This window comes from Balaenoptera borealis (genome assembly GCF_965194805.1).
Source record: "Balaenoptera borealis genome assembly, chromosome: X".
Taxonomy (NCBI): domain Eukaryota; kingdom Metazoa; phylum Chordata; class Mammalia; order Artiodactyla; family Balaenopteridae; genus Balaenoptera; species Balaenoptera borealis.
Genome location: NC_138881.1, coordinates 27,733,738 through 27,755,916, shown reverse-complemented (window position 1 = coordinate 27,755,916; position 22,179 = coordinate 27,733,738). Strand labels below are relative to the sequence as shown.

The window sequence follows — 22,179 nt, the reverse complement described above, 5'->3', positions numbered from 1 at the left end:
ACCATTTCACACCTGGAAACAACTTGATGGTAATTATAAATTCATAGACTCAGCTTTCTGCAGTTCATACAAGTATGAATGTGTCATTCCTATTTATCTCTATGTAGGTTTATTTTTTCCCCACTTAAGTAAAGCTCAGTGTTGATGATGAGGTTTTAATGAGTGTAGATTGTAAAAGGCCTCAAATATATCTAAAAAATTATAGGCCAAGTGTCATGTGTTAATGTACCTCCTCTCTCTCGGCTAATTCTTTAAAGATATGTTCCAGAAATCCTCCGTATTATTGAAGAGTTCTTGAAGAGTTCCCCACAATTCTACTTTGTACTCTAAAGCTTCTGAAGCCTGGATATCTTGGCTTAATTTGCTTTCAAGCCAGACTTGGTTTAAATTACTCAGTTTATCTCAAGCCTCATAAAGGCCTGTCCGTGGCTCTTGTCTGTTCTAGTGAGTTGGAACTGATAAGAATAATACTTGTCGTGTGGAGAGTCCATTAGAACGAAGGAAGAGTGAGGCTGGGGAATCAGAGATATATTATTATATTAATATTTTAAAATCTACTGCCTTTCTATATATTATATTAGTGTAGGAGGAGACTACCCTGTTGTGGCTTCTTTAGAAAATTTGGAGAATTGTTAAAATGGACACGCAGTAGTTTAATTCACATTGTATGCCAACACTGAAGTTGGAACTATACCCCCCAAAAAATCATACTTCCTCTAGATTTTATTTTTCACTCATGATCACCTGAGGGATTTGGAATACATTTCTGCTGGGAAATAGAGTTGGTAGGAAACAAAGACCACACCACGAATTCATCTGTTGGGATAATCTTCAGCCATCCAGCTCTTTCCACGCATTACATTTATGGGGTCATTGTCATTCTTTCTACCTAATATAGATAAACACACTGAAACTTTGGGCCTTTCTAAAAAGTGCCCACAAGGCATTGGAAAGCTGGACCGAAATACTCCTTGTTTTAAATTCTAGACCTCAGTTCGATCATGGATAGCAGGATTTTTGAAGTATGATTAAAAGGCAGAAACCAGCTGTAAAATTGAAATGAAGGGCCTTAATGTTTTATTTCTATAATATTTTCCAAAATTTCCCATAACTTTAAAATGCTGAGGTGTTTTTCAGTCGTTTTGCAAGAGCAAGTCCAACAATGTGTAGGTTCATGGCTCAAACTTGATCGGTCATTCCTCTTTTCTGGTGAATTTGACACCTTCCACCACCACCTTCCACAGAAGGAAAGTAAAAGTCATATAACAGAAATACTTACCAAAGTCAAGGGAAATTCATAGGCCAAACAAAGGTGCAGCAAAACCTGTTATTTGTTTTGTGCCTCAAAATAAAAGTCAAATGGACCATCACTTCAGTAGCTGGTGATTCAACTTGAGAGCGTAGATGGTATAATATTTCCCCTTGTTCCTTGAGTTTCTAGATTTCTCCATTTTTAGGCCAGAACCAGCCCTGGATAAACTAATTCAAGTCATGAAGAGGAATGTACAGTTCAGCATGTTTATCCTTCCAAGTACGCTCTCTACCAGCTGCCATGCAAACATCGTGTGGCTCGTTTCTTGGATAGCCTCACGCCTCTTGAGTTCCGGTTGTGAGAGCTAGTGAGCTCATCACAACTTGGGCCAAAGTCCTGGAAAGGCAGCTCCCAGGGAAAGTGGAGGCCGGCCTCCCATGGGGGATGGGGATCGGGGCTTGAAGCTTTATTCTGCATGCATACTTTAGCTACGAGATCAGCTCCAGCCTCAGCCCGGGACAGTGTCACATTGTCCGCAGCTGTACCGCATCTTGAGGTTTCAGTGTGTATCCTACACGTTTTCACAAGGCGGTGGAGACTTATCTCTTCCAGCTGTAAGCCAGAGGGCGGATTCAGACAACACAGATGGTTAACTCTCTGGAGTAGGACTTACAGGGCACCAGAACTCCGTTGCAGTTCACTGATGGTTACTGGATATAAATTTGTATGGCTTCTGTTGCATTATGTTGAAAACTAGACATTTTCCCTGCTACTCTCTTTTGGTCTTCCTGCATCACTGTTTGATAATGGGTTGGACTGTGGTACATAGAAAACTGGTGGCAGAAGTCTTGTTCTCTGCATTGTGTTTGGGGGTATGCTTGAAAGGGCGTCAGAGTGGATTAACGCCAGGCAGAATGTGCCATAGTTAGAAGGATTTGAAAGGGAAGAAAGTTTGAACTGCTTTAGGGAAGCTGAGAGCACTGCTAGAGCAGGAATGTTCCAGATGCTTGTCTCTGATAGTATTCTACCGTGAACCACGCCCTGAAAGAATCAGATCATCCTTGCCTCTCCCACTTGGATCTCTAGCTCCTGGAATTTGCCAATTCTTGATACAAACTGTGAGGATTGGATGGAGCTTCTGACCTCATTTAGACCATTTGTCCTGAATTCCGAATAGATCCAGGAAAATCGGACAGGGTAGACACTTTTAACTTATTGAATACCTTTTATTGGCATTCATCATAAACAAGAGACCCACAAATATATCCCAGAGGTGAGTCTTTGGTCAAATTGACTGTAATAGTCATTAAATACCCTGAAAGCCCACAAAATGGAATGTAGAAAGACAAAAACAAAAGCCCACACAGGTCTCTGTGCAGAGTTTATACTTGCACTTTAACAACACGGAACAAGAAACTGTATTAAAATGTACAATTAAAGACTCCATTGCACTTGAAGGTGCATATGAATCACCTGGGGATCTTGTTAAAATGTTGATTCTGATTCTTAGAGCTGGGTGGGGCCTGAGATTCTGCATTCCTAACAAGGTCCAAAGCGGTGCTGGTGCTGTTGGCCCTCGAATCGTAAGTTGGGTAAAAAGGATCTGCCCAGGTTCTCTGGGGTAGGTAGGTGTCGGTAGCCACCCGTGGTTAAGACATAGGTGAGGGCTGCCTTCTTATCCACATCTTGGCTACCAGGTTCATGATGAAAGCAAGTCTCAGAACAAGCTCTGTCACATATGAACACTTACTAGCCACAGAGCAGAGAACAATTTTAAAGCCTGTGCCCAAGGCACAGTGAAGTCACAGCCCTGCCTTTTTGAGTGTTTGGCGGGAGAGCCTCACAATCCACACCTGCCACAGTCCTTGACACAGTGGTTCTCAAAGCGTGGTCTCTGGACCAGCAGCATCGAGCACCCAGAAACTTGTTAGAGATGCAGATTCTCAGGCCCTCTCCAGACCTGCGTAATCAGAACATCTGAGCATGGGGCTTGGGAATATGTATTTTTAACTAGCCCTCCAGGTGATTCTGGTGTACGCTCAAGTTGGCAAACCCCTGCTGTAACAGCAGGATTTTGCCAGCCATCTAATTGAATTCAGGCAACCAAGAATCCAATGAGCTACAGCTGGAGATTTTGGAATCCGGCCTAGGGCACCATTTTTAAAGGTGGAGGGCCTGCTAGATTCTTCCCACACCCTGTTAATGTAAGGGCAGGGAATGTTTCTATTCTAAACCCTTTTCAACAGTCCTGGTATTTTGTAAACCACTAATATCACTAACACAAGCCCATCCAACATTAATTTGGATACTAGGTGTATTAATAGGAGTTTAGGTGTAACAAGAGCTAAATATAGCTGAAGCACTTAACAGTGGCAGCTCTGGAGTGAGGCTTTTTGATTAATTGCTAGCCAACCGCCCCTGGAGTGTGCTTTCCTGATTAAGACAACTGACCGCCTCTGCAATGTAGCTAAGCTAACACACACATATTTCATATTGTACGGTCCCTGTGAGGGTTTCTTTAACTCTTAAAATCTACTTTATTAAGGCATACTTTAAACACAATAAAATGTACCCATTTTAAGTGTACAGTTTGAGTTTTTGACAGACGTATGCACTCAAATAACCTTCATATCAATCAAGATATATAACATTTCAATCACCTAAAAAATACCCCTGCGTTCCTTTCAATTAGTTACCCACCCCGTCCCCACTCCCGGCTACCATCTATCTGCGTTCTGTCAGTGTATAGGTGAGATTTACCTCTTCGAGAATTTCATATAAGCGGAATCAAACAGTATTTTTTTTTTTTTTTTTTTTTTACTCTTTGTGTCTGACTGCTTTTACCCAGGGTAATGTTTTTCAGATCAGCTCACACTGTTGCTTTATCAGTAGTTAGTTCCTTTTTATTACAGAGTAGTATCCTGTTGTGTGACTACACCACAATTTGTTTATTCATTCTACTCTAGTTTTCTTCCCAGTTTTTGGCTATTATGAATTAAAGCTACTATGCGCATTCACGTACACATCTTTTTGTGGGCATGTTTTTATTTCTTTTGGCTGAATATCTAGGAGTCGAATTTTGGGTCATAAGGTAGATGTATGTTTAATTTCCTGAGAAATTGCTAACCTAGTTTTCCAAAGTAGTCATACTATTTTATATTCCCACCAACAGTGTCTGAGAGTTCCAGTTGCTCCACATCCTTGCCAACATTTAGTATTGTCAGTCTTTTTGGTTTTTACATTGAATATTTTAAAGTAAATTACAGACATTGTTTTTCTTTCCCCTAATTTCAATTTAGGTTGTTTTATTCGGTCTCTGCGAAGGCCATCAATCTAATAATGTTGACCCAAGCAACTTGGATATGGATTAAATTATTTCCCTTTCTTAACCTCCAATTAGAATTGGTTCTGTGGGTGCCATTTGATTATGGCAGTCAGTCATGTTTGCCAGTATATTTTTTCTTTTTTTCATTCTTTTGTTCACATATTCATTCAGTTTGTCAGTCAGTCCCTGAGCTGTATTAGACCTGTTTTTTCAGAGAGCAGTTGTATGTTAAGTCACTGGGAAATACGACAGAAGTAGGGGACGGAGTACGTGTCTTCAATGAGCTTTTTGGAGCTGGGTTTATGAAACATAAGTACACAAAAATGCAAGAAAAGAAATATAGCTTGGCGTATATCAAGGCTTATGCAAAATTGAGTGGGGGCATCATCTAAATATAGATTTCTGCTAGGTGAGGTGAGTTGGGACTTGATAGACAGGTGACAGTAGAAACCACTGTAGCAGAAATTGTTGAGCTGTTAATACGTGCAGAATATTAGAATGATTGCACCTTAGAATATAAAGCTAAATGTTTATTTTAGTCCCAATTTTATTTTACTTATTTTAATCTCTTTTAGAATAGCAGTATCTTCATTAGTACAGAATACGGACAGAAACAAATATCCATTCTGATATGGATTCGCAACTTTTCTTGTTGACATCTAGTATCATTTTTGTATGTTTAGCTTGCATCCAAATTTTTGAGCAAAAACTTCCAATTAGTTCATGTGTGTGTGTACACGCATGTGAGTTTGTGAACTTCTTTTTAAGCCAGCTCTCTTTTATCCTGTCTTTGCTGAATTAGTTACTTTCTAGATAAATGCAAAATAGTTAAATAGAAGGAACCTGTGGGATCAGGTGGACCTAAACCTGGAATGAGGGTTAACTGTGCCAATTAAATTTTAAAATACATCTCACACACAGAGACACACGCCTGTGTTGGGTAAGAAATATTCAAAATGTTAACAGTGCATATCTTTGCGTAACGGGATTATGGATGGTTTGTTTACTTGATTTTATATTTTCCTTTAATTTCTAAGTTTTCCACAGTGAGCATGTATAACTTTGATAATCACAAAAACATGTTATGTTGCCACTTGATTGTTTGCTAAATTCTCATAGCTGTTTCAGGGAAATCTGCCCTGTTCTCTTTCACCTTGTGAAGCAAAGATCCACTACAATAGAACCAAGATTACAGTCTAGAAAAAAGAAATACCTGTCCTTCTTTTCCCTCTTGGGAACAAGGGCTACATGAGCTCCCTGCAGGCTATGCCACCGTCGTCCCTCACAGAACTTAGCTTTCCTGGTTGTCAAAGAGCAAAAAGACATTTTTTTTTCTTTCCCCACATCGACAGAATTTCACCTTTCCAAAATTGGGGCGTATACAAGAGATTTTTTTCCCCTAGCCTCTTGCTGTTGTTGTTGGCAAATCATTGGGAGTTTATCTGTGCCTTTTGAGAAAATAACAAATGATCTTTGTTTTCCCCCTTTTTTCTTCAGCTGACCTGAATAATGTCAGGTTCTCGGCTTATAGGACTGCCATGAAACTCCGAAGACTGCAGAAGGCCCTTTGCTGTAAGTATTAACCAGTGCTCGAAATACTTGATAGTTATTCTTTGGTTTAAAAAAAAAATGGTTGGGAGTATTTGCTGTTGGAGCGGGGAGAAATAGCTCTCTCAAGTCCAGGTGTAACATAGAATTCATTTTTTTAAAGTATCTTTGGCTGAGTGTTCACCTAGACTGCTTTGTTACATTGTTTAGAATCATTCCTGTCACCATTCCTCAGCTACTGATGTTGAATTGATAAGATACCGGTAATTTTTATTTTCTAACTAATGGCATTGGCATCCAGAATTATCTTTATGGAACTTGAATTATCTCCACCTGTTCTTCCTTTACTTCTTCTTATAAAATGTATTGAATATTTGAAGTATTAGCATCAGATTGCCTTACCCAAACCAAAGTTCACAGATGTGTATTCTTTTTTAGCTTGAATGCTAATGTTCAGATAAATACTGTCAGAGAAGAAAGATGACAAGATTGTTTTCCTGCTTTTGCTAAGTAGCTTACATCAGTGGGAAAAATTCCCAGTGTCATACAATGCAATGCTGTCTGTTCATCAGATAGTTTATATATCTGTTACCAGGTATAATATTGTTTGAGAGCCCATGTATGTTGTTAATGTGACCACAAAACAGATAGGCACAGTCCGTACCCTGATGGAACTTACAGTCTAATGAGGGATATACAGGGTGTCCATAAGTCTAGAGACATAGGTGTACGTATATAAGATCATCAAGAACATCTGCAGTCTGTAAAAAAAAAAAAAATCAGTAAAAAGCAACCCTCTATTAAGGCTTCATGGACACCCTGAGAAAAAGTGAAGGGACAGTTTCAAAGTCATATATTTAGTCATGTGACAGTGGAAGAATGGGTACCATGAGTTGTGGGGTTTGCTTGAAGAGGTGGTATCTATGATACGTGAGTCCAGAAGGGTAAGTAGAGCTCACTCCAGAAAGAATGTTCTCATCAGAAGGCAGAACATGTGCCGAGGCGTGGGGTCCAGAGATGCAGTCAAGAGCTGAAAATACTGCAGCCTGGCTTAAAGCACAGGAGCTCCAGGGAGGGACTGTGGTAAAATATTTGGCTGGAGGAGAAGCAGGAGGCAGATTGTGAAAGGCCTTTTAAACTTAAGTTAAAGAGTTTAGAGGTCAGTAGGGAGCCGTGCAATGGGATGGCACGATGGGATTGTCATTTAGAAAGATGACTCTGGCTGTGGAATAGAGCCTGCACCCTGGCGGTGGTGTACACCTGCTGGGGGAGAGACTTGGTGAGCAGTTTCAGTCGTCTAAACCAGCAATATGGTGGGCTGAATTGGCAAAGGAGGAATGGAGATAAGTGGGGAGAGTTGAAAAATACGAGGTGGAATTGATAGGGCTTAGTGATGAGTTTGATGTGGTAGGTGAGGGGGAACCCAGGAAGATACTTAGGTGCTCACCTGGGGTGAGTGGTGGACGTGCCTGGCAGAGCTGGACATAGAGCTGTGGCGCTCAGGAGAAACATACGGGCAATGTTTAGGAATCGTAAGCGTGCAGGTGCTCGGGGAGAGTGTAAAGTAACAAGAAAACAGGATTTAGGGCAGAGGGCGAACAAGGTACAGAGGGGACTGCAGAGGAAAACACAAAGAGGGTATAGTGGCACATACTGTGTGGGCAGAAAGAAGGGGCCTGCCACCGGGGTCAGATGTTGCTGGGAGGTCAGGATGAGGTTGGCAAAAGTGCCCATTGGATTTAGCAATGAGGAGGTCCTTAGTAACTTTGGTGAGGTTTTAGAGGCACGGTGGAGGTGGTGAAGTTGGCTTCAGAGTAAAGCAGAAGTGGGGATGTAAAGACAGTTGAGACGATTCTTGGAGAAATTTCGTTGTGAAGGGGAGGGGAGAGGGGCGGTAGTTAGCTGGAAGGGGCTGAGGAGTTAATGGAGTGCACGTGCACATAGGTTGAGAGACGCTTGAGCCTGTTTAAATGAATATGAGAAGCGGGGACAAAATTGAAGTTGCCGGCTCAGGAGATACTAAAACATGTGAGTTCTCAGAGGAGAGGGGAAGGTAATCCAGAGGCCGAGAGAAGAAAGGGGACGCCTGTCTTCAACTGTAAGGAGTGGGGCTGAGGAAGGGAGCTGGGCCGGGCTAGGTAACTAAGGAGACCTAGTGGGAAGCGGGCGAGGGATGCCCGCGGGGGGGGCTCTGTTTTCTGTGTGAAGGTGGAGGAGAGGTCCCGTGCTGCGGCTAAGGGCAGAAGGGGATGGAGTCGAGGTTGGCCTTAACCTCTGTGGGGAAAGAGAGGGCTACTTTGAGAAGCAGCATCATGGAGCCCAGAGTCTGCAGAGCGGTTTACGACAGCACCAATCCGCAGGGCTGTTTCTCCAGGCACAGCCAGGTGGTTCTGTCCCAGGTGGGCAGAGGCCAGCCGGGCACGTGAAGTAGGGATTTGGGCAAAAGAGTGGTTAAGTGGTTGGAGTGCTGTCCGTCGAGTCTGCATGGGGTAGGAGAGGCTGGGAATTTGGGTGGAAGCTGGTAATTAGGAGGTAGAGGGATCGAGAGGCCAGCTGTTCAGGGAAGTAGAGGAAGAGATTGTGCGAAAGTGACTGGAAAGCCAAGAAGTTGTGGTCAGACAGCAGCAAAAGCTAAACGTTATTTCAGAAGCGGAACGGTTCGGCTGGCTCAGTCTAGGATATGACCACTTGCGTGGGCGGCAGAGGCGGACCAGATGTGAATTTCCGTGGAGATGAAATAGGAAGCTAATGAACTGAGAGGCTAGAGTGATGCACGAGTCATCGCTGCCAAGGTTGAAATCACCCCGAACTGGGCCAGAACTGGGGAAGAGCAGAGGCCTGTGACCCCTGGCTACCCAGTCTTCAGGAATGAAGGCGTCTGACCCAGGGGGTCTGCAGAGGCTAGCAGTAAGATAGTCAACTGGTGTTGCCCGTGTGTGGTTTTCTACATGGAGATGGAGAAGAAATGGCCTAGAAGTGAAATTATTGGGAAGGAGAGAGTAGGCTTTTCCTCCTTTTCTTGGTCTCTCCAATGCTGAGCACAAAGCCTGGCACAGAGAAGGGCTTAATCGGTTTTCAAGGAATGGATGCATGAATGAAAGTAAGTTCAGGCTTCCATTTCCATATAGCTTATAGTCTGAAGCTATCATTTTTCAGCTGTATAGCTGCCAAGTGGGTTTTAAAGGACTGCCCAGGCCTAGGATTTCCTAAGGGACCTGTTAATGTACCAAAGCTGGAAAGAGGCAGTTTGGGATGGAGTGGAGTCACAAGGCTGGATGGAGAAAGTCTTCTGCCTCATTTTCTTCTTCTGTCCCTGCCCCATCCCAGAGGTAGTGCCTTCCATTGAGAAAGGGGCAATTATGAAATGGTTACTGTAAAGTGCTATAGTACGTAGAGAGATGTAAAAGTGAGATACTAAAAGTTCAGAAGAGATAATCAGCTGTTCCAGGTTATACTATGAAAAAGCCCCCAAACTGACTAGATTGGAAAAACCCTTTCCATAATGTTCCTTTTGACCTTGGATTTAGGCATTATTCAGTTCTCCTCCTGTTAAAAAAACTCTTTCTATTCACATATGTGTCTCGTTATCTATTATTTCAGTGTACATTAACATTTCCAATAAACGTTGGAAAAACGGGGATTTGATATTATAAAAAAATTTGACCATGGGTGATTATAACCCTGTAATAAAGCAAGCTCTGAAGGCAGACTGTAGAATTTTCACTTTTAAACAGATTTGAAATTCTCAGCATTTCCTTTCTAAGCATGACTTGTCTCATATTTGAAAAAGATTTAGCTACAGCAAAATTAGGGTGTATTTATCTAAATTAAGTACTAGATTCTCAAGAATGGTAGGAGGTTTCCACGTGTAGTATGAATATAGAATGAAGAGTTCACCTATCCTTTTATTATTGAAAACATGCGTGGTCACATTACTTAACTGTTCAGTAAATGATTTCAGAATTTCCTCTTAATTTTAGATTTGCTTAGGTTTATCTTCCGGCCTTTTTGTCATTTCTGTGCCTGTAAAGCCTTGATAAAGAGCTATTGTCTGTGGTACAGACAAGCAAAACTTGTCCTGGCTACCTTTTCCAACTGAAGGTCGTGTCTACTAACTCTTACTTTAATGAAAATTAATGACGTTATCTCAGTGATTTCCTGATGCCAGTAAAGAGTTTGAATTACAGGTGCCTTAGAAAATATGCCATGCTACCGCCGCTAAGCACTTGGTCTTATTTTTTTCACTTCACTATCAAAGCTTCGGTATTGCAGAAACCTGAATACCACAGTTTTATCCACTATAGAGGATTTGCTATTTAAGTCTAGAGCATCACCATTGGCCTATAATGTCCCCAGTTTGTAATCCGTTTAATGTTGCATGACTCCATACTGCCTTTCGTTGTGAATGAAAATTCAACTCGACAGAAAAGCAGAGACAAAGAGAAAATCTGGGTAAGAAGGATTTATAAGCCGGTTCATATGGCTGATACCCCCCTGAAAGTTATGAAGAAGATAATCTAAGCTTTTTCTTTCTCCGGCTGTAGTTCTCATGAGCATCCTATAGGTTTGCAGCTTCGAAAATTAAAAATATAGCCAACTTCTAAGAGCAGAAATAAAAATGCACTTAACAAAGCCCATGTATTTAGTTTATTAGTGTGTGGTGGGTTGGAGAGAGCCCAAACCATAGGGCTAAATATACTGCAGTTGATAAATGTGACAGATATTCTGCAAACAAGAAATATAGAACAGTTTGCTTCTGTTCAGCAACTAAATCACACAGTAGAGAAATTTTGTACAGCCTGGAGTTGTCTGAATAGAGGCACAATGGCCAGACTCATCCTTACCATGACATACCAGGTAAAAAAAGGTGCTCCCTTCTTGGTACACGTACGTCACCTTTTGTGCATGCACTGAAAGGTGGCATCAGATAGGGTTTGGTCACTAAAGAAGACTGACAGGACCCACGGTAACATTGCTTACAAATCTCCAGTCTCTTGCAGGCATAGGTTACAAGAAGGCAACAGCGTTACAGTGTAATTATTTGTTCCTTCCCCGCAAAAGTCTCCTTTTCCCATATACCATTATATTATTTTTCACATAGGTTGGAGGCCAGGTCTCTGTTATTTCAGAATTCAAAACATCTTGAGGATGGAGCCAAACTCGTTTTCTCCACTTACATGGTTTGATGGATATCGGTGCCCCAAGAGAGGGGTCCGGCCGGTAACAGGAGGCATCTCTCTCCCAGGGGGTGCACTGTAGTCCTGTTCGAAATGTGTCCAGTACCCACGAGTTGCTCACTAAGGGAAAGGAGGGTGGGTTCTCAGTCATGGTGCTGAGGCTGTTAAGGAGGACCTTGTAGGTTCCATTCTCGGGTTATCATTGGTTCCATTTCTAGTTGATATCCTCTTTTCTCCTGGAATTGGATTCCCTTGATGTCTTCTTTTTGCACTAGGCGGTCTTTTCCATCGGTTTCTCTTTTCTCACTCAAAGCAAATTCTACCTTGCCAGGTAGTCCTCGCCCAGCTCCTAATTCTCCTAAGATTCTTTTATTTCAAGCAGTCCCATGCTCTTTGGTCCACCAGACATGTTGTTGCCACTGTGTACTAACGTCTTTACTATAACTAGGAAATACAGTTGAGATACAGAAATGTTGAGTCTCCCAGGCAAACATCATAGGAATAGTAGTCACTCCTAAATGAACTTTGGTTTGGGTATGCCACAGAAATATCTATAGCCGTCCACAGCAAATTTCTGGCTTTTCACCTTAGGCCAATGACATAAACTTGCTCTATTGAGGACACAGAGACAAGCGCACCTGTCCACAGTTATAGTGTGATACTTAGCCTGGTCAATGGCCATGGTTTTTACTTGAGTTTCTGGAGCAGAGGACACATGGGGCCAGAATGTGTCTCAGTGATGTGTGCCTGAATTAAGACCTCATGAATATTAAGTATCCATGTGTATAATCAGTGCCTCTTGTATATTTCATATACAATAAACACTTCGTACTCAGTTGCCTCTGGAATATTACATATCTCTTGGTCCTTCAGTCCCTTTCTATGTTTAATATAAACATGCTGTTCTTACCATTTATCCCCAACACATCTCATGAATCCTGCCTATGTCAAACAAACTTCTGTACTCAAAACATCTTAAAAGATTTCACCTATGATTTACAAACTACTTGATCATTTAAAATGGAATTGAAAATTCTCAAAAGTAAATGTATATTACATCCATATTATCAACTTAATCCAGACTTCTATGTGAAAACTGCAATATGAAGAAAACAGGTGTCAACGATAAATCTGAATGTCTAAGTAACAACAACAACAAAATGTCTGGCTTTTCAATCTCAGGGAAGTGGGCCCACCAAATTCAACCGAGCTTTTCCTCGGTGATCCAAGCGTCCCAATTGTCCCTCCACCGATTTGTAGCTTTCCTCACACACTAACGCTAGCTTTTATTTTTTTTTAACACAGAATATTGTGACAGATGAGGCATATACCATATAAACTTTCTACCACATACCCAATACCTTTCGTAATCCTTCATCATCACAATTAATGACCATACCGTGTTCATTCAGATGATTATAAATCAGTGTTCTCCAGATATGACTGGGTAAATATTCCCACAGGGTACTTTCCAAAGCAGGTGCTTAATGACAGATGTATCCTGTGAAACAAGCACCAAAAGCCATAACCACTTTAATACTGCTCCGTGGGGTCTTGGTCACAGTCAGAACTCCCACCTCTTCACCCAGTGTGTTCGATAGATTGGCCAGCTGTCCTGCTCACTTCTTGGCTTTTTAAAAGGGCATCTGAGTCATAGCCAAGGGAGCATATTATTCTCTTATTTTAAGCCTCTTTCTAGGCACCAGCATTATGTTAGATTTTCCCTTTTTAACACACATTTGGTGGCTTTCTTCCCTTCGGCAACAGTCTTTCTTCCTTATTAAATTTTCATCCAAACTCTCTCCCCCAACAAAGAGTATATCCCCTGGGTTCGGCCACTGGGTAGTCCATATTTAGCTGGTAGCAGGATAAGACATGCCTGGGCTTCCCCTTTCCCTTCTCTTCCCAATTTTTGATAAGGGGTCACATTGGTTCCATACACTTAATTGTAGCCCCAGTCCAGAGACTACTAGTATGGCACTGAAAGAGAAAATTGTGGTAAAGTAGGGAACACCTGTAAGTTCCCCCACTTGAATTATCTTTTTAATTGTAATTGGTCTCTCAGGTGCCGCCCATTTATCAAAAAGTGCCAGTTCCCAGGTTCCTTTAGTTGGCACTCTACCTGCAGGCCAGAGAGGGCGAAGCTCAGTGGAAGAAGGTTCTGAACTTATTTGAGCTTTTGCTCCTGCAACCAAGGAATTGAATTTTTAGCAGACTTACCATCAGTTTGCTCTCCCCTTCTAATCCATTCCGTTAGCTCCTGGAGTTCAGGTTCTACCATTTCCAGTTTGCAGTAGAAAGTTGTATTATTGATAACGGATTTCAAAGCCTGCGCTACTTCAAACCAAGGGTAGCTTGGCAACCAGCATCAATGGTTTATTTTCATCCCTTTTATTAGAATCATCTTTTTTTTTCCTTTTAAAATAATGCGTTACCCGTATTTTCAGCTAAGAATGAGTTGGGGTCTTCTAAACAATCTCCATTCTGGCACTGATTGCTCCGGGGATGATAGTTAAGCTCACAGAACCCAAATGACAGTCCTTACAAATGTACAGTTCATGACTGTAGAAAGGAAAAGCCTACGGTACAGCAGCAACATTAAAACAAGGATACGCATCACAACCACAGGATGCCTTCCAGCATAGGGTCTGGAGAGGCCAAGTACAAGCGCCAAGTGCCCTCTCTCTACCAGGGCCATACCAGGATGCACTTTATCTCTTGGATCAAGAGCCACCAATGTGAGCACACACCACTTTAGAAACCAGGGAGCACTAATTGGAGTCTCAGCCAGGATTGCTTTTAGCTGCTGGTAATCTGGACGTCGTCTTCTTACATAGCCAGTCCCAAACCCAGTGGCCTCCCTGGGCATCCCTGAGACCAGGTAAAAATGGCTAATGTTATTGCTAGCAGCAAACAACTGTGATAACCTGTAACTCGTGGCTACCCATAAACACGAGTCACTTCTTTTCCTTGCTTTGATCAAAGGGTCTGCGTCGTGTGTCTGTTTTAGCAAAACATCTCTTGCCAACTTCAGCGCCTCTGGAGTTAACCCTCACAGCAAAGATAACTACGGCAAAGTGCTTGACTTTCTTGCTGGGCAAAGATTTGCTTGGAAAGTCCTTTAGCCTGAAGTGTAAGCTGCCTGTAGAATGATGTGATGTCCACAACAGCCTCTTCTTCCCGCAGACGCCTTCTGCTGCCTGGGCCAAAATGTCAGACACACAGGAGTTATCCCACCATGACCCGCCCGCCCCTGTCTGTGTCTGTGCTAATTAGGTTACAGGATTGTTTATATTGTTAACCTGGGGTATCCAGGTTGACCCATGGGATGAGCCCAGGGTTGTGTGGGCACCATCGGGCTTATTCTAGCCAACATTTTGGTGCTTCTTTTTTCTCCCAGTATTATTGCTAGTAGAGAATGCGGGGTGGTTTTCTTTTCTTTTTCTGTACAGCCTGTAAGGACACCTTCTGCCACACACCTTTCTGCTTTTCAGTACATACCTCCATGTATCCTGCCATAATACCCGGAGCAGGTCTCCTCCTGTCCAGTCTCAGTTTTCCCCACTGCAAAACGATTCTAAAGTGCTTTTGAGTTCTCAAAGCCTAGGATTCTGTAAAAGACCAAAAAAAAAAAATCCATCTGAGCTCCTCACTTGTGGCGTATGAGGAAAAGAACAGAGTTAGCATTTGAACCCAGGGTGTTGAGAGGGTGATTGGGCACAGCCAGCGCCTCAGGAACCGTCCACCCCACCCCATCCCATCCCATCCCATCCCATCCCATCCCACCCCACCCCACCCCACCCCACCCCATCCCATCCCATCCCATCCCATCCCATCCCACCCCACCGCATCCCATCCCACCCCATCGCATCCCATCCCATCCCATCCCGTCTCCTTCCTTTCCTGCTTTTCGTGCTTAGCAGAGAGGATCCTGGAGAGCCGGTCGTTTTTTGTCTTGTCCCCCCTCTTTCACCCCACACCCCTGATGCATGAGGGGCACCACCAGATGCTCTCTATTCTTCAGTGGCATCAAAACCTATGGCATCTTCTACTGTCAAAATGATTTTTGAAAGAGAAGGGTCTATTAGAACACACTTGGGTTTTTATATAGCTTTAAAATGTATTCCCTAGTGAATACACTAAAGGAGAGAGAGATTTTCTCCTAAATGGAAATTCCTAGCTTGAGGTAAAAGGGTAGTTTTACAAAATTGTGTCTGCTGGTTGCTTGTTGAGGCTTCTAGAAGCAGCTAATCATTATGTTTAATGTTTCATCGAAGAATCGCAATGTATTCTTTAAGATGCTCATTTTGAACAGTTAAGTGTATGTTTGTGGGGCAATTACATCGTCCCTATTGATTTTCTCACCTCTTTTCAAGTCCACAGTATCGGCTATATACACCTAAATAGGAGTCTTTTACAAATTGTTGCATGATAGTGGGATTCTGTTTGATATGTTTGTTTTGGGAAAATGAGTTCTTCAGTCTTCTGTGATGGATCATTCTTGTGTTTAACCACATTTGGTTTTAGCAGAGCGCACTGCACAGTGTTTCTCTCCCAACTATGTCACCTCCCGCTCCTGTTATTTCAGAGCAATTGCTTTGCGCCCCTCTGGAGCTATTTATGCTCCCAATTTCCTCTTCTGTGTGTTACCCATTCACCTGTACGGAGAGAAGAGTAGGCCTGATAAAAAATTGATGCCATTTTGCTGTTGGTTATTTGTTTCCATCACACGGGGAAATTAGACTCTTCATACAAAAGTGAGTCTAAAAATTCTCACTTGTTAGTTCTTATATCCTTGGATATAAAGCAAAATATTTATAATGATTACGGCAAAGTAACAGAAAGAAAATACTAGAAAAACTTCGAACCACCCATCACTTCCTTCAGTGTATAAAGAAACACGTTGGGTTTATTGGTGTTTGGAGGAAATCTCCTCTCTTCTGCTAATGCAGATGGGGTGCTGCATTCCTAAACCTGAAAACGCGTCCTCAGAGAAAGTCAGGCGCACAGCAGAGAGGATGAAAGTTGGAGTCTTTTGTCTCTGCATGTCTCTCTGGTCTCCCATACAGTCACCACTCGGCCTTCCCCTCCGCCTGTCCCCCTGCCTGCTTGTGTTGTCATGTTTTTAAATTCTTTATTCTTTTTCCTTCCTACCTCCCTTTCAAATCAAGTTACATTCCTTTCTGCCACTTGAAACAAAGTCTTGGCTTCAATGTAAAGAGGTCACTCCTTTATCTTTCGAGTATTTTTAAGCAAAAGGAGTGGGGACTTGGCTTTGATAGGATGAGTGCTCGGCCAGGGTATTTTAAGGAAACTGGTCCATGGAAGCAGAGAGGTTTACTCGCTGGGATGATGAAAGACAAAGGGAAAAAAAAAAACCTCCTGCTTCCACCCGCGGGTCTCCTTCATGCTTCCAGGGAAACTTCAAAAGGTTACTATTTTCCTTTTTGAAAAGAGGAAAACATGCACTACAGAGGTATTAACCTACATAGGTATTAACCACCATTTGGGGGGTTGGTCCTTAACATTTAATTAGAAGTAGCCACAAATAGTAACTAGTAAAATGCATTAAAGCCTTAAATTTGCATCTGTTTAGTATGGGGCAAGCTGTTTACTGATGGGGATGGTGGTGTTTATCTGCAGTTACATTTATAATTGTGTTGCCTCCTCCCCCTGGATATGTGAGAGATCTACTTAATTACCATTGATTCTTGCTCTCAAAGGACTGAGAATTCAGACCAGAGCTTGGATGTATAAGGTGTTATAAAAGCAATGTTGTTGCATTTCCAATTTGGCTAATAAATTGGCTTTACAGAAAAGCATCTTTCTGTGACACTTGGGAGTAGAGCTTACGATTTGCTCATGTTGGGCAGTGTTGAGGCTTCACTTTTGATAAATGTTTGTCTTTCAGTATATGATTAAATACCACCTCAGATCACGGGAACCTCCACCCCCGCCCCCAAACTTATAAAGTTCTTAGTGGACTTGAGAAGTACGTTGTGGACTGTAATTTGAAGGTGGAAGGAGAAATAAGTGAGCCTTGCATCTGAAAACTGGATAGATGATGCATTTATTTTAGTTGGCCTATAGACAATTTTAGTGAAGGTGATTATTTTTTCACCTAGTGTTAATGTAGCAGAGAGATTAGGAGGTGACTGATATTTCAAGGAGGAAAACGCTTAATGATTATAAATGCATAGCTGGAAATAAGAGTTTGCACAACCCTAACCACGCAGATTAATCAAACTGACCTCCTCTGGTACTAATACAAGAAAGTATTCTCAGGAACTCTTTGAAAATCTCTAGTAAGACAGCTCTTTTTCTTCCTAATTCAGGTGGAAATGACTCTGTTCCTGTAGAACACTCTAGGTCCCCTTAACGCTCAAATATTTCCTAATAGTTCAGGAATGGGAACTGTCTCTTCATCCACATCTTCACGCAATGCCGGTGGGACTTGAGGACAGCCTCAGAGCTTGAATGCTCATCACACTTATCAGACTTAGAGCCGAGGGGTGAAAAGAAAACACTTTAATCAAAGAGGGTAGGGTTCGGGTTTGCTGTTTACTAAAGGGTACAAGCCAATCCTACCAGGATTGTCAAAAAGAAAAACAGTGAGAGAAGGATTTTCCCCTTTGAATCACCTGTGATTTTATGTGGCTTTTGCAGTGGATCTCTTGAGCCTGTCAGCTGCATGCGATGCCCTGGACCAGCACAACCTCAAGCAAAATGACCAGCCCACGGACATCCTGCAGATCATTAATTGTTTGACCACGATTTACGATCGCCTGGAGCAAGAGCACAACAGTCTGGTCAACGTCCCTCTCTGCGTGGACATGTGTCTCAATTGGCTGCTGAATGTTTATGACACGTACGTACAGCAGGCTTTCTCCAGACTGTACCACTGGAGGCTTAGTTTACAGACCGGTGACGGTGTAGTTAAGCGTCACAACAGGGCTCCAGTCTAGAAATACGGTCCTCAGGGTGAAAGTTTCATGAAGCCGTGTGACCTAATGCTATCCCCGTGATTAATCATTTTTGCATTTAATGGAACTGAAAAATATTTTTATAAGCTAGGAGGTAAGAACTAGAACGTAGAATGCTCTCAGATTAGAAAACAAACCAAACCCTGAGATACTCATTTTTCGAATAGTAGAATGAGTCAGTGTGTAGCCATGAGTTCTTTCCCTTTCTTGCCTGTGAATTTTGAACTCCTCCGTCCTCTTCGGGGGTGGCTTCCTCTCACCGGCAGAGAGGGATGTGCTCCTGGAGATGCTGCCACACCTGTCACCAGCTCTGAATAGTGTTAGCTGATACTCGAGAGATTTTTTGCAGAAGAGTGTAAATTGATAAGCCAAAAAAAAAAAAAAAAAAAAAAATAGAAAACAAGCCCTAATGCAGCAAATCCAGATCTTCAAACTGGGGAAGCCTTGTTTTTTTTTTTTTAATAAGGATTTATGAAGTTTCACTTTGGCACCTCCATTCATCCCTCTCTCTTAGAAAACACTCTTTTATTTCTTTTGGATTGCACATAGGAGAACTCCCCACTTTTGTCTTGAGCTTAATGAAGACAATTGAGGAAGGTAGCAGAAGGAATTGGTCTTAATTTCAACTGAATTCTTCTTAGACATCAAAATTACTATATGCCTGATTTCACATGTCAACAAGAACGTATTCTGCGTTTGGAAATCTGGGAAGGTCTTCTGAAAGGAGTTGCATAGCAACTATTTGCTTTTGCCTTTGGTGTACATTTCTACCACCTCCTGGATATAAATGTATACCTTTTTTCTTTGTTATTTTGATAAGGTATTGCTTTTCAAGTTCCAAGATCACCTGGCTGTTGAATTCTCATCATTATCTACCAAGCCCTTGATCATGTTGGATTTTAATTACGGATTATCCTTAGATTTGCTTTGATAAGGGTTTCTATTCAGGTCTTCCCTCAAATATATTTTGGCACCATTCTCTTTGCAGATGATGTACGAATGGATTCTGAGTATATAACTTCCCTTCTCTATGCCTGAAAATTATCTGGGGACAATTGCCTGAAAATTATCTGGGGACAATTTTAACTCCTTGAAGACCTGAGTCACTATATAAAGTTTCTTAAACTTTGATTTGCCGTTTTAAAGAGGGAAAAAGATAAAATCTTCCAATGATAGTACTTTTGTTAACGCAGTAGGACCCAGGATTTTTGTTTGACTAATGGATTTAGTGAATTGTACCAGTTGAAAGCTGAGCATATTGTTCACCAAAAATAACCACTCTATCCTTTACAGTTATTCTACAGACTTTTTTTTTAACCGACATATATGGTTCAGTTGTTTTTCATAACAAAATAAAGGCTGAAAATTATCAAAAGACATTTTCTACAAAATGAAAAACTTTTCATTCTTTTAATTTTTTCCCATGGGCAAAATGAACTTGTTAATAAATTTGTCATGTGGAATGGTTTATATGTAAAGTGAAAGCATACCTATGTTAAAACATGGCTATAGCAATAGGTTATTTTTAAATTGCTCATTAAGATCATCTATTCAAATGCTCTCTAATAGACTGTATCATATTTTTCTTGTAGGGATAAATGTTCATATTTTACACTGTGTGTTTTGTGGCCTGAAGTGATTAATTTTCTTCTCAATAAGGGGCAATCTGATGAAAATCTAAATGAGTGTTATGAGGGCAGAGCAGTTACTTGCTGGTATTTTTTGGCTTCAGTAACTGAAGTAGGTGATTTTCTTAGTACGTAGTAGTAATTCTTCCCCTTATCGACATAAACCCAGGTGGCCCTCCATAGATGAATAGAAGGATATTTTTCTTATTTTTATGTAGAGAAACTCTTACCATTCAAGTAAGGGCTTTTAAGAATTGAAAACTTGGTAAATGTTCATTGGTCGAGTTGGTCAAATTTCCATCGCATTCTAGGTCATCAGCCAAATAGATAATGAACTCAGAAACATTCTAAATGATCTTAATAAAACAATGGTCAGTAGAGTTTCCATATCCAAGGTTTTTCCTCTTAACTAAGAAGTGTTTATCGTTCAGTAAAGTGTCAGTAATTGTTTTCTGCTTTGATTATTCATAACAGGGGACGAACAGGGAGGATCCGGGTCCTGTCTTTTAAAACTGGCATCATTTCTCTGTGTAAAGCACATTTGGAAGACAAGTACAGATGTAAGTCATGTATATTAACTCAGTATTCTTTTATTAATGTTGGCTAATTACCCCAGTTCTAGATGGGGAATAACATGGTGTTCTTATTTGACAGCAGGTTCCTCATGTAAGATGTAGAACTGCTTTCAGACTGTCATAAAATTTGATTTGTGCCGTTCCCTGTCAGATGTTAAATTGTAGGTATTTAAATAGAGAATGAGCATTAACTTCTCCAGTCCGAGTATTATTTTACATTACATCGACTGTGTCTGAGTAAAACACACGTTCCTCGGGGATAAAGTCCGATTTCCTAACCCCTTTGTCTAAGTCAGAAAAATAAATGTGAAGGTTTAATCCGTGCACTTGCCTCGTCTTTGGATTCTTATTTAAAGAGTACTATCTGGCATTCGTGTTCAAGAAACCTTGTTTATTTTATAATCATCTTACTGCGAGTTGTACTGACATACCCAATTCTGTGATGTGATTAACATTTTATTATTTGAGAGACAGCTTGCCATTTCTTACAGGGTAAATAACACCTTACAGAATTTCCTTTTGATTAGCTATTGGGCTCTTCTGCTTAAAATTTGTAAATCCAAATTAAAAGCAAATGCTAGAGGAGGGACAGTTGAGATGACTAAGCAACCATTCATTCCCACTGTGAAGGAATGTACTTGTTTTTCCCCTTTAAATGCTCGTGAGAAATCTTTTCGGTAGGAATATTAAACAAACCTAGTGTATCTTGTCTTTTCTCTTTTCCCCTAAGGCCTAGCCACACAGGGATGTGGAGATGTGCTGAGCTTAAGGACGGGCAGGAGATAAAAGAGATTGAATTCCTCCAAAGCCACTCTGGGTCCTACTGCGCATTTCCCCCCTAGGAGTAAGCCACAAAATACACAAGCTCTTTTAGCTCTCACTTTTATGTAGTTTCCACTTGAGTTTTCTCATCCTAAGAACCCAAGAAAAAAGAACAGAACAGCTTTTGTTAGCCATCTGAAAATGTGTTTTGGATAAAATAGAATATTTCTGTGGGCTTTCGTCCTTTAAATATTGTAGTTACTCGGGATAGGTATAGTACCAGCACATCGTAATACTAACTTGATTCATCAAGGAAGCTTCCAGTTTGTGTTTCAAATAACCACTGAGAGGGAACAGGTTTGAGGTTGGCAAAACAAAAATGTTAACTTCAAGCTGGGATATTTGAAGATAATTCATAATTCTGAAATTATGTGTGTGCGCTGGAGAGACGAGAAAATGCTGTTGAGAGCTCAGTGCTGTTACTGCCATCTTAAATATCTCATTAAAACATTTAATTTCTTAGGGTTTAAAGTGTGCTTATGAGTAGGAGAATCTTCCGTGGGCTTACTTTTTGGGCAACTTTTATTTGAATACAAGGTAGGATTAAAATAATTTTATTTCTGAGAACAAAACATGTTGCGAGTGTTTGGTATATTCATTCATGCTGTGAATGCACGTATATTGGGCACCTGCTGTCCTCCAGGCGCTGCTCTTCTACTCCACACATTTCCAGCACACAGTTGACCAAGATATGGTCCCAGCCTTGAGGGGATATCATTCTTCAGCCAAAAAGACACATGTGAAATCAGTGACAGTGTAAAGTGATATGAGCTAATTACGAATATGTACAGCATCCTGTGGGAACATGTACGAGAAACTCAGTGATCATATGACTGCATAAAGAAGTCCCAATTTTGATATATTTTGGA

At 41.3% G+C, this 22,179-nt stretch overlaps 1 protein-coding gene across 11 annotated transcripts in view; it reads left to right on the top strand.

The window, feature by feature from the left end:
• Positions 1–22,179, top strand: part of DMD (dystrophin) — a 2,485,149-nt gene that overhangs the window by 2,363,076 nt on the left and 99,894 nt on the right. For all 11 annotated transcript variants that reach the window (XM_082378022.1, XM_082378021.1, XM_082378025.1 and 8 more), the window contains 3 exons: positions 6,075–6,149; positions 17,969–18,170; positions 20,388–20,473. In XM_082378022.1, coding sequence (XP_082234148.1) covers positions 6,075–6,149; positions 17,969–18,170; positions 20,388–20,473 — 363 coding nt within the window. The remainder of the gene's footprint in view (positions 1–6,074; positions 6,150–17,968; positions 18,171–20,387; positions 20,474–22,179) is intronic.